The sequence below is a fragment of the Lithobates pipiens genome, unplaced genomic scaffold, assembly GCF_037356315.1.
Source record: "Lithobates pipiens isolate NorthernLeopardFrog02 unplaced genomic scaffold, aLitPip1_a1.2 Scaffold_25, whole genome shotgun sequence".
In the NCBI taxonomy this organism is placed as follows: domain Eukaryota; kingdom Metazoa; phylum Chordata; class Amphibia; order Anura; family Ranidae; genus Lithobates; species Lithobates pipiens.
Window position 1 is genome coordinate 120,386,395 of NW_027507787.1, and position 13,106 is coordinate 120,399,500.

General features: G+C 45.1%; 1 protein-coding gene across 4 annotated transcripts in view; it reads right to left on the bottom strand.

Moving 5' to 3' along the window:
• ERCC6 (ERCC excision repair 6, chromatin remodeling factor) overlaps positions 1 to 13,106 on the bottom strand; it is a 426,222-nt gene that overhangs the window by 84,500 nt on the left and 328,616 nt on the right. For all 4 annotated transcript variants that reach the window (XM_077454825.1, XM_077454823.1, XM_077454824.1 and 1 more), the window contains one exon: positions 1,513 to 1,731. In XM_077454825.1, coding sequence (XP_077310951.1) covers positions 1,513 to 1,731 — 219 coding nt within the window. The remainder of the gene's footprint in view (positions 1 to 1,512; positions 1,732 to 13,106) is intronic.

The window sequence follows — 13,106 nt, forward strand, 5'->3', positions numbered from 1 at the left end:
TGGGGCACCAGTGTGGAAGCTGTACAAGATTCTGCTGTGGCTTAAACCTAGAAAGGGAAGTTGTTTGATGACATTTGGTAAGTGGTATAAACACAGTAAACTTACCAGAGAGGATACTTCCAACACTTAAAGACACTAGCAAAGAAATACAAATGGGATGACAAAAATTTCTCAGGAGGGGAAGAGAATCGGGAGGGAGGGAAAAATTGAGAATATCAGAGATTCCATCCTTAGCGGAGTTCAAAAACTAGCTACTAATGCTGTAGGGGAGGGTTTAATATTGTGGTCACTGACACTAGCGCTGGGGGATAATACTGCATTCACTCACTGGCACCAATGGCTTATATTCCTCCCACCTCTTCAATGTGCATTGTGGAATGCTGCAAAAAAATGCAGAAGGACCAAAATTCTCGGGTGTCGAGGTGGGTTACAGCCCATTCGCTTTGAATATTCTGCTAAACTTGGTGCAACACAACTTTGCGAACACACTGCATTTGCACGGCCTGTTTCAAGTGTTAGGACCACACTTTGAGGTCCTCTGTAATTTTTAAGTTGACCACCAAGTGAACCAAGGACCAGAAAAATGGCTCAGGAATTTTACCCGTTACAAAAAAATCAGTAATAGTTTCATAGTTAGTAAAGCTGAATAAAGACACCAGTCCATCAAGTTCAACCTGAGTGTCTACAATTGTCCCTATCCCTGTACATTGCACACTCACATCGGCCCCTACCCTCAATGAGCCCACAATCCAAGGTCCCCATTCATATACTAGGGCCAATTAACCTACCTGCATGTCTTTGGATTGTGGGAGGAAAACGGAGTACCCGGAGGAAACCCACGCAGGCACAGAGAGAACATGCAAACTCCAGGCAGGTAGTGTCGTGGTTGGGATTCAAACCAGCGACCCTGCTTACCGCTAGGTGAGAGTGCTAACCACTACACCACTGTGCCGCCCTCACCACTGTGCCGCCCTAATGGGAGCTCCCATATTTAAATTTTTACTTTAAACTAATCCTTGTAATTTAAAAATGCTGCATACACACAATCGGAGTTTCTGCCAACAAAACTGTGGATTTTTGTTCAAAAGTTGTAAGCTCAAACTTGTCTTGCATACACATGGTCACACAAATGTTGGCCAACAATTACAAACGTGGGAACACGGTGACGTACAGCACGTACGACGAGCCAAGAAAAAGGAAGTTCAATAGCCAGTGCGGCTCCTTCTGCTTGATTTCGAGCATGCGTGAACTTTTGTGCGACAGACTTGTCCACACACGATCAGACTTTCTGACAACGCTTTGTTGGCAGAAAATTTGAGAACCTGCTATCAAACATTTGTTGGCGGAAAGCCCGATAGCAAATGTTTGATGGCGCATGCACACGATCGGACTATCCGACAAGCTCACAGCCAACATTTCACGTTGAAAAATCCAACCGTGTGTACGTGGCATAAGAATTAAAACGTGTTAAATAAGGATATAAAAGTTTGGGAGAAATGTTGCTTTACTAACCTGTCGTGACTGAGTGAATAGGAGAACTCTGTGTCCTTGCCGTTGCCAGATTCTCAGTAGTGCTTCTACAACTATCAATTTTCCAGAGCGTTTCCAGTAACCAAACTCCTCACCCTCTTCCAGATCCTCATCTCTTGTCCCCTTTAGAATTTTAGGGCCTCCAGTGAACAAATCTGGATGATTGCAGATCTTTCGTAAAGCAATAAGACCAGGGAACACCTGTAGCATGTACAAAACATAAAAGCATAAATTATAAATCATCTTCCGAATGAAAAAAAAAAAAGAAGAGCTGCAACTTTCCTATAAATGCCATATCTGGGATAACAGTACAGGATAGGCAAAGTATAGATAGGCCATGGGTTATAGGCTTGTACCTTCAAGTGATTGGACACTGGCATGCTTTTGAGGATACACCTACTGGATGCTTTCCCTGTAACCCTTCCCCACTCCGTGTCTTCTGAGCTTTATAGCACACAATGCAGAGTAACAAAAAAAAAAAATTGAAGGGTGATCTGTATCCCATACTGTACTCCAAGATATGGAATTTACACGCAAGTCAAAATTCCTCTCAATTGTACAGGACAAGACAAAGGCAAGGTAATCACTGACCCTGTAAGCCGACAACAGGCCAAAGGGCAGTGTGCCAACTGAAAAAGATTGACCACTGCAAAGTGCAGAGAGCAGCGATGAGGTAGATAAATGGAAACTTGTAGATAAGCATCTCGGATGTCTACAGATGCCATGTATTTTCTATTGTCTCAGAGAGACAACTTGCAGATTCCATGAGAAATTTTGGAATCTGAAGGTTTTTGTTGAAGAATTGTAGGTCCAGAATGGGATGAATACCCCTGTTGGGATTTGATATTGTAAACAGATTTGATTGGAGTCCTTAAAACCGGTCTTGTAGACGTACTGACACAACTACTCCCTGGGACAAGAGATGGTTCAGGGCATTCAGATATCTATAAAATGATGAAAAACATAAGTGCTAAAAGTGGAGTAGGAGCCTTGAGGTATAGTAGTCATAGAAATAATCATGAGCAGTACACACCTCTTCCGATCTCACTTGAGAAAAAGTTAATCTGTAAAGAAAACTGCAGCGCAAGAGACTTTGCTGGCCTCTTCAAATAGAGATCTTTAGACCATAGGCTGAACAAAGAGGGCGCACCAGCCTTCTGCATTACCATAAAAATTATTAAAAATGTAAACTCCAATATACTCACAAAATTGTGAAACTTCAGGCATATAAAATCAATCCAATACAGATACTTGAACAGGGCCCATCCACAAGGCTTATACATTTCCAGGGCAGTGCCCTCTTCATCAGAACCCATGAGAGACTTCTTAGGAGGGGGTTTGGGGCTCTTCCACTTCAACAGTCAGCTTTAGTTGCCCAAGCTTTAAGCCAAAAAATTATGCGCATGTTAAAGCGGAGGTCCACCCTAAAGTGGACCTTCCGCTCATTGGAATCCTCCCCCCCTCCGGCGCCACAATTGGCACCTTTCAGGGGGGAGGGGGGTGCAGGTACCTGTACAGTACAGGTATCTGCACCCACTTCCGGCATAGCTCTCTGTGGAAAGGGGCGTAGATTACGCCCCTTTCCGAAAGTCCCCCACTGCCTGCTGGGAAACACGGATCCCAGAGGCAGCGGGACCATCCTTATTGCGCAGCGCATGCGCAGTAGGGAACTGGGAAATGAAGCCGAAAGGCTCCACTTCCTGATTCCCATACCCAAGATGGCGGCGGCAGCACCCGAGAGACGATCGAGACATGGGCTTCAGGTGCCGACATCGCAGGCACGCTGGGCGGGTAAGTGTCCTTATTTTAAAAGTCAGCAGCTGCAGTATTTGTAGCTGCTGGCTTTTTTTTTAAAAAAAACGGCGTAACTCCCGGCGGACTCCCGCTTTAATGGAGATTAGGGCCATACTGAAAGTCTGTCCTACGACATTGTTCAGGGGCATTCACACAAAAGGAAAGAGTGGAAGTTACTTGCTGTAATTACTTTGTTAAGGCACAATTCAGGAAAACAGGGTCATGTTGGGTATTTATTGCCCTAGCCCAATTAGTTGGTTTGACAAACTGGAATTACAGCAAGAGCGGGTTGCGGGGCTGCACATGCAAAAGTAAAGAGAGCCTTTCAAAACATCTAAAACTTTCTATCTGCAGAATCTTTGAAAGATTGAACATCTTCAGTAGGTACAGTGAGATATTTAGGACCGAGACAACAGGATCAACCTCAAGAATAGATGACTTCCTTGTGAACGTTTTGCACTGGAATGAGTTTGGCAGTGATATGGAGTAAAAAAAATAGTCTGGAGTGATTAAATCATCATAGATTGCACAGTCTGTTTGTTCATGAACTGGGAACATTTTGACATTTTTGTGGAGGTCTGTTTGTACCCAAAGGGACATGACGAAAAGGAGGAGAATCCAGCTGCACAATGTCATGGCAAACACTAGCAATGAGACTTTCCACGTTAGCAGGCATCTTGTATACACAAAACACCACAAAGGAAAATGCACCTACAAAAGGCTACCACTGTAAAAAAGAATTCAATTTATTGGACATAATATATATAAAAAAACTGGTACAATTGTGGCAAAGGTAAAAATCCCCCCACCCACTTGGGAGCGTGTTTCCCAACACTATCCCGGTCACCCCAGCTTCCCCCCCCCCCACAGCCAACCCAGAATCCCCCCCCCCCCCACTCAGTTGTCCTGGTCCACCCTCTCCCAATGACACCCCCTGCCCCAGCTAAAACCTAGCTCCCCCCTCTAAGATGTAAGGTCCAGGCTGCGTGGGATCTCATGGAATGAATTTGAGCCTATGCTCCACCTAATAATTTGATAAGAGCCCGGTACCGATGTGAAGTGTAACTGCACAATAATCTGGTGTCCACATTTGCAGCATATGCCATGTCCAGCCCCCTAAAGTAGTGTGCCACAAGTAAACATTAGGAGTGACTATTGGACTACAAGGGCAAGCTGCGGCATTAGCTAGAATGATATACGCAGTATATACCTATATGTATGCGATGGTTATCATGACTTGTATGACAGAGCAAGCATGTGTACTAACTTGGTTAGGGTGATAATCCCAGTGTGGGTGTCCCCAAATGTGTGCTCTCAAGGTAGGCATACCATACCAGCCTGTTGGGCCGACAACTGCTGTCTCTTGTTCAGCTTGTAATCAAGCCCATTGGGTCCAGTCTGCCATGCAATAATAGCTTGTATTGGATAGCACTTAGCATCTGATTGACCTCCACTGGTGAATTCTGATCATAAGAGACCTATCTTCATGTCTGTCTGTCTTGGGGATAGCGATCACCATTTTATACTGTCCATGCTGGATGAATTGTCTCCTGATTGAGAATAGTGCTAAGATATGCAAGCTATACAACGGCTATGCATCAGAGTAAGCATATATGGCAGCTTGATTGATATGATGATCCAAGTGTGAGTGTCCCCAAATATGTCCTCCCATGACAAGGGAATTGACATACCATGCCAGCCTGTTAGAATGATAAGTACAGTCTCCTGATTAACTTCTAATCAGCCCGGTTGGGTCCAGCTTGCCATGCAATAATTAATTTGTACTGAATATCACTCAGCAGCTGGTTGACCTCATCTGGGGGAGAATGCTCATAGGAGATGTGCAATCACACGGCTGCCTGCATGTGTGTCTGTCCTGGGGATATCTGTTAACACATTACCCTGCCTGTATTCAGAGAATTATGTCCTGATTGGGATTTGCTGCTAAGCTGTACAAGTCTTAACATATATTTATACAGAGAGTTAAACCAATAACTCTGGCCATATATCATGCTGACTGGTTAAGTGTCTGTTTCCTCTCTCTCTCCCTTCCCTGAAGAAGACCAAAAATATACAGCAGTAATAACGCTCTTCACTTCTTGTTCTGCAAACATGATTCTCCACATACATTTAACCAGCCACAAAAGAAATGTTCACTCTGATCGAATCATGAAAATTGTAGCATATTGAAAAGCAGATGTAAATGATCCGCTCACCACTCCGATCTCTGCAGCCACGCATCGGGACAATGTCTCACTGCCTGTGATTAGTGCAGTGATGCACAGACTTCCTGGCGGGCTCTGCACATGGAGTGTGCGAACACGCCGGAGCTCATCCTTACTCAATGGCCAGAGCAAATAGGAGTAGGGACAAAGGACATCCCTGCCTAGTGGCTCTGTGCAAACTGAAATCTGAGGACAATCTACCTGCCTCTCTAATGGCAGCTTTGGGGGCATGGTTGTTATATTGCTATATTGTGTTCTTCTGTGGGATCAGATATAAATTTTGCCTCCGGCTCACTCACCACTTGCTCCAAACCCTCCCTTTGGGCACAAGTGGCCTGCTTAATCATGTGGATCTCCCTAATAAATGTACCTCAAAGGAAGGCCTTAAAGGTCTCCCACACATTCTCCATTCTCGAATGTTCCCCATATACTTGCCAGAATTCCCCAATTTTGGTTACTATCTTCGCATGGGATGAAAACAAGTTAAGCCAGAAGGCGTTCAGTTTCCAAGGGGTCCTAGACATAGTTGGGATTGATCTTACCTCCAGGCTAGTAATAACAGGCGAGAGATCAGAGATGCTGTGGACGGAGTAAGTAATCTGCGATATGTGCCGTGAGGGTTTAGCTGAGCAAATACTAAGGTCTAATCGAGATAGGGACATGTTTGATTTAGAGAAGCAGGATAAATGTATCTGCACTGGGTGCTTATTGCGAAAAAGATCAGTCCAGCTCACTTCCGCAATACAATTTTTCAAGGGCGTATGGTATGCGCTCATTGGGGGATGTTTATCTAGTGCAGGGTCCAAAAAACTGTTAAAATCTACCATAATGGATAGGGAAATATTCTGGTGGCACAACTGATATTCTAATATTACATTGAGCACCTGGTGGTTGTATGGAGGCTAAACAAATACAAATGCAAGAATACAAGGCAAATATATGACATAGTAATATTATATATCTCCCCTCTGCATCCAGCACACAATCTATCTCCTAGCAATCTAAAGAGTTCTGTATCAGTACACTCATAACCCTTGAGTAAGACGTGTCAGGGGAATGATAGGACCACCCCACCCATGACAGTCTCAAAACAAGAAACACTAGGTAGAAAACTTTTTTGTAGACAAATGCTCTTTGTGGACAAAAGGTATGTATGTTCCCATCTCATGCAGGCACAGAAGTATCACAGTGTGATGAGGCCTAACAAGCCTTCATGTGGATCTCCAAGGTGCATAAAGTGGGCTTAATCGTCTTCCACTGCCTGCCTCCTGGTCCACTTGAAAGAATTTTCATTGGCATTCATGGTTCTGAATCTAGGGAAGCAACTTCAGCACTGAGAAGATCCTCCATACTAAAGTAGAGGCGGAAACATACCCGGCAGTGGTCAGCACAGAGGTGTTAGAGGACTTTATAGTTTGTCTCTTGAATTTTGGTACATATAGATGATTTGTGGGTAAAGGCCAGAATGTTGTTTTTTGCTGATAGAGAATTTGCAATGCAAGTCTCTCTCCCATTTGATCAAGTATTGGAGGTGGTGTTATCCAATGCATTTTCAAAGAAATGTGCTTGCCCCCATTCTGTAATACAGAGCCTAGCAGGTTAGAGCATAGCGTATGGGGCCTGCAATTTTGTAACGCCTTTTCACTTCGGTAAAGCGGGCCCTGCATTTCTGCACATCCGAAGAAAAGTCAGGATAGGAGATCCGTACTACATTAAACTGGATGCTTTGTTTTTCCCTGGTCAGTCGCAGAATCTCCCTGTCCCTGCATTGTAATAGCCGAGCCAACCTGATGGATGGCCAGGTGGAAGGGGCCACAGGGAGTCCCCTATGTGCTCTTTCAATGGCATACAGTGTGGTAAAGGCCTTCTTCCCAAATGTCTCAATGAGCCACTGCTCCACAAAGTCTGTGGGGTATCTACCCTCCACTTTCTCAGGGAGACTCACAGTGCGCACATTGTTAAGTTTCATTCTATTTTTGAGGTTTTCAGCTCGCATATCAACCATTTTAATCAGCCCGGTGTTAGCTTGTGTTTCCCTGATTAGAGGAGGGGGCTTGTGCTCCAAGTCGCTGATCCTGCTTTCAGCCACTGTTCTTTCCCTGATTTTTTTGCAGGTCTTGTCTGATCAGGATTACTGCCTCTTTCAGGCCGCCAAAACGATCTTGTAAAGTGTTAGCTGAAGAAGTACATTTATTGACAGCCCGCAGTATAGCAGCCAGGGTCGGCTGTTCAGTCTCCTCATCCTCAAAGTTGTGCGTCTCATGCCGTGTTGAAGTGGCTGCCTGTGCCGGGTCCCCTTCCACCTCCTCCTGCACTGTGTACTCCCACTCAGCCAAAGCCTCCGGCTCTGATTGATCAGCCATATCTGCCAGTCTGGAGAGTTTCTGGGCATAATGCCTCATGTCCCCGGGTTGGTCACCAGTGCCTGTTTTTAGGGGGTTTGGGTGGCTTACTCACCGTTTTTCTCTGTGCCACGTGATCCCCTCAGTGCCGTGGCTCACAGCACGTTGCGGGCCGCTCGGATCCCTCCTTGTTTTTACGGGTAACCATCATTCTGCTGGGACACCAAACAGATCTGGTAGGTCAGTGGGAGATCTGGAACCCTCGGGTATAAAAGAATCGGTCCTGCACAGCCAGGAACAGGAACAAATACAGGGTGATTGATGGGAGCTCTGTGAAAAGCGGCTGCTCACAAGCCGTTCCTGGCCACGCCCTCCAGTCTCATTTTTAATGCACCAGCTGTTGAATTTTCTCCAAATTTTCCTATACGATGGCTCTGGTGTTTGGCTTCCTGGTGCTTAGAAGTGTAACTACTACTCTCTCAGAGCCCTTTTGACCTCCTCCTCAGTAGCCAGGCCATCCAGTTGAAGCTCTGCTGCTTCAGGCCTGCTAGGGGTCCCTGACGCATCAGGTCTTTCCTGGGAAAAAATGGCCAGGGCTGGTAGTCTGCAAGTCTGAGTAGCTGAGAGAACCAAGCCCTATTTAGCCAGTATGGTTCAATCAGTACTAATGTCGTTTGTTTCTGCAATAACATGTTCAGGACCCGAGGAATCAGATGCAGGGGGGTGGGGAGGGGGGCATAACATATTCTGAAATGCTAGGGATTTTGAAGTGAGTCTATCCTCAAGGCTTCCGACTACCGGTATTTTTATGGGATGCAAATAGGTCAATGTCTGGCAATTTCAGCAAACACTTCCGGATCTAGATCCCATTCTTTCTGTGAGATTTCCTCGTGACTTAGGTTATCTGCCACTTGATTCTGAATACCAAAGAGTAACCCTTGGCGATGATGTTCAACGCATAACCATTGGCTGTCATCTTCTGCCATTGAGGTGGGAAGTTAGCCAAACTTTCCCCTACTGGCATCCTATAGTCACTCTTTTGAGGTTTGGCCAGAAGAGTTAAAGCGTATCTTGCTCTTTGGCTTTCCCTTGTGGCCAGACCATTGTTTTTTTGGTTGATCCTTCCTGTCTTCTTGAGATTGCTCCTTTTGCCCACAAAAAAACCCCTCTTCTGGACAGACTTCTATCTTCGGCGGGAAAGGATTTCTTCCTGTCTGCCATTCTTCCAGCCCTGCTCCAAATAGTAAGTCTCCAGAAAGGGGGAGATTGCACAATCTCAGCTTGGTTGTTGGGTCTCCAGCAGATAGCTCTTCTTGCCACCACTCATGATCTTGTTGCGAGCTTTACTGATTCTGTTGAAGCATCTGTTATGTAGCCCACAGCCTTTAAGATGACTGGCAAGGTATTGAGGATCTCTTCCCTAGGAGTACCATTTATGACGTGGTCCTGTAAGCTGGGATAGACAGAAATCCATATTTCTTGTGGCTAGCGCTAGTTTCAGGCCAGTGGCAATAGTCTCCCATGCTCTCTTCGGGATAATGCAGTCCTTCAAGTGAACCATATCTTCAAAGGCCTTTTGACAAGGGAGCATCCAATTTTGGATTTTTTTCTCCACACTGCTTGCGGGTCTCCATCAAAGAGAAACCTACTTTTATGACCAGCTGAATCTGAGCTAGCAGTGGCCACTTTGCTGGTTGCACAACTACCTGCTCAATCCCTTACAGTCTCCTGAGACCCAGAGGTGCCAGATCTTGGCGAGGCTATAGGAGATGGATAACTAGTAGGAGCATCTGGCGTTCGGACATCTGCAATCAGCTTCTAGAACTTATTAAAAGTACAGTGCCTTGAAAAAGTATTCATACCCCTTGAAATTTTCCATAATTTGTCATAATTTGTCATGTTAGAAAAAAACCGTAAATATATTGTATTGGGATTTTAAGATAGACCAACAAGTGGAAGGAAAATGATAAATGGCTTTCAATTTTTTTTACAAATAAATATAAATACAGTTTTTATTTTGCCTCTAGCTTCATCGTGTAACACTGATATCCAGGGGGTGGAGCTGTTGCAGAGTTTTGCTTTGGCGCGGAAATCAGTCCTGAGGACAAGCATGGAGTGAGAGGGAGCAGTGTGCAGAGGAGCGTGCAGCAGACCGGACTCCCACGTGGGGGGCACGCGGGTCTGCAAGTACCTGTGCTTTGTCTTGTTTAGTACCTGGGTAGTATATTGTTGAGTATTTGTGCCAGGAAGCTAGTTGTTGTGTCATTTTGGCAGGGTATTATCCCCAATCCTCATTAATTGGTAGGTATGATGCCTGGCGGGTGTGGAGATGCGACTCTGTGTACATCTTGCAGAATTTATGCGTTCCTTGATCATCTGATCGAGGGCAAATACTGCTGTGCAAAATGTAAGTACATGGTTCTGAATCTAGGGAAGCAACTTCAGCACTGAGAAGATCCTCCATACTAAAGTAGAGGCGGAAACATACCCAGTAGTGGCCAGCACAGAGGCGGATGGAGACAAAGAGCAAAGAGGTGCAGATAACAGAAAAGAGTAGATGGGTGACAGTAAGGAAGGATAGAGGGGGAAGTGCCAGGGAGGCGGAATCAGGGCTGGAGCATCCCAATAAGTACACTCCTTTGAGTGACATTGGTGAAACCAGTCAGGGACCAGCACTGCTGGAGCTGAGAGACTCTCAAAGCTGCCAGGGGGAAGAACTCCTCCAGTGAGAGTGGGGGGGGGGGGGGGGGACAAAGGGAAAGGATAGACAGATTCTGGTGGTAGGGTACTCAATTCTTAGAAGGACAGAGAGGGCAATCTGTAACAAAGACCTGAAGCACCGAACTGCATGCGATCTACCAGGTGCTCAGGTTCGGCACATCATGGATCTGGTGGACAGATTACTGGGAGGGGCTGGGGAAGACCCGGCTGTCATGGTGCACGCTGGCACCAATGACAAAGTCAGAGGCAGATGGAGTGTCCTAAAGAACAATTTTAGGGACTTGGGAGCTAAATTGAGGAAAAGGACCTCCAAGGTAGTATTCTCAGGAATACCAAAATGGCAGAGAAAGATTAGGGAAATAAACAAGTGGCTAAGGAGCTAGCATAGTAAGGAGGGGCTTGGGTTCCTTTGAGGACTGGGCCGACTTCTTAGTTGGTCACCAGTACTAAAGAAGAGACCGACTGCACCTAAATGAGGAGGGTGCAGATCTGCTGGAAGTAAAGTTGGCAAAAAAGTTAGAGGGGTTTGTAAACTAGGCGATTGAGGGGGGGAAAGAGGTAGAGATAGTAAGCGTGGCACATATTCCAGAGGGTAGTATTGGGACATTAGTGGTAGGTTGACTAAAGCACATAAACGCAAGGTAAGTATAGTACATAGTAGGTGAGGATGAAAAAAGACTTGTAGCCTTAATTGCAGCGAAAGGTGGTTCTACAAGTTATTGACTCAGGGGGGCTGAATACAAATGCATGCCATACTTTTCACATAGTAGGTGAGGTTGAAAATAAGACATAAGTCCATCAAGTCCAACCTATGTGTGTGATTTATAAGTCAGTATTTCCTTGCATATCCCTGTATGTTTTGGTCGTTCATGTGCTTATCTAATCGTTTTTTAAAACTATCAATATCCCCCCCACCCCGCTGAGAGCACCGCCTGTGGGAGGGAATTTCACATTATGGCCGCTCTTACAGTAAAGAATCCTCTATGTAGTTTATGGTCAAACCTCTTTTCTTCTAATTTTAATGAGTGGCCAGTGTCTTGTTAAACTGTCTTCCCCGAAAAAGTTTTATTCCTATTGTGGGGTCACCAGTATGGTATTTGTATATTGAAATCATATCCCCTCTAAAGCGTCTCTTCTCCAGAGAGAATAAGTTCAGTGCTCGCAACCTTTCCTCATAACCAAGGTCCTCCAGACCCTTTATTAGCTTTGTTGCCCTTCTTTGTACTGGCTCAATTTCCAGTACATCCTTCCTGAGGACCGGTGCCCGGAAATGGACAGCATACTCTAGGTGCAGTCAGACCAGAGTCTTGTAGAGTGGGAGAATTATCGTTTTATCTCTGCAGTTGATCCCCTTTTTAATGCATGGCAATATTCTGTTTGCTTTGTTAGCAGTAGCTTGGCATTGCATGCCACTGCTGAGCCTATCATCTACCAGGACCCTCAGGTCCTTTTCCATCTTAGATTCCCCCAAAGTCCCGCCCCACCCCTAGTGTATAGATTGCATTCATATTTTTGCCACCCAAATGTATTATTTTACATTTTTCTACATTGAACCTCATTTGCCATGTAGTTGCCTACCCCATTAATTTGTTCAGATCTTTTAGCAAAGTTTCCAAATCCTGCGGAGAAGTTATTGCCCTGCTTAGCTTAGTATCACCCGCAAATACAGATATTGAACAGTTTACCCCATCCTCCAGTTTGTTTATGAACAAATTAAATAGGATTGATCCCAGCACAGAACCCCGGGGGACCCCACTACCCACCCCTGACCATTCTGAGTACTCCCCATTTATCATCATTTATCATCACCTCTGAAGTCGTCCTTGTAGCCAAGTTTCAATCCATGTACTCACCCTATGGTCCATGCCAACGGACCTTATTTTGTACAGTAAATGTTTATGGGGAACTGTGTCAAATGCTTTTGCAAAATCCAGATAGACCACGTCCACGGGCCTTCCTTTCTCTAGATCGCAACTCACCTCCTCATAGAAGGTTAAAAGATTAGTTTGGCAAGAACGATTCTTCATGAATACATGCGGATTACTGCTAATGATACCGTTCTCATTACTTAAATCTTGTATATAGTCCCTTATCATCCACTCCAAGAGTTTACATACTATTGATGTTAGACTAACTTGTCTGTAATTCCCAGGGATGTATTTTGGGCCCTTTTTAAAAATACATTGGCTTTTCTCCAATCATCCAGTAGGATTCCAGTCTGTAGACTAAGTAAAAATTAGGAACAATGGTCTGGCAATTACTTGACTAAGTTCCCCAAGTACCCTCGGGTGCAAGTCATCTGGTCCCGGTGATTTACTAATGTTAAGTTTCCCAAGTCTAATTTTAATTCTGTCCTTTGTTAACCATGGAGGTGCTTCCTGTGATGTGTCAGGCGGATAAACACTGCAGTTTTGGTTACTGAAGCCCCCCCCCCCCCGATTCCCTCGTGAAGACTGAGAAGAATAAATGCAATCCCTTCATCATTTCCCCATCC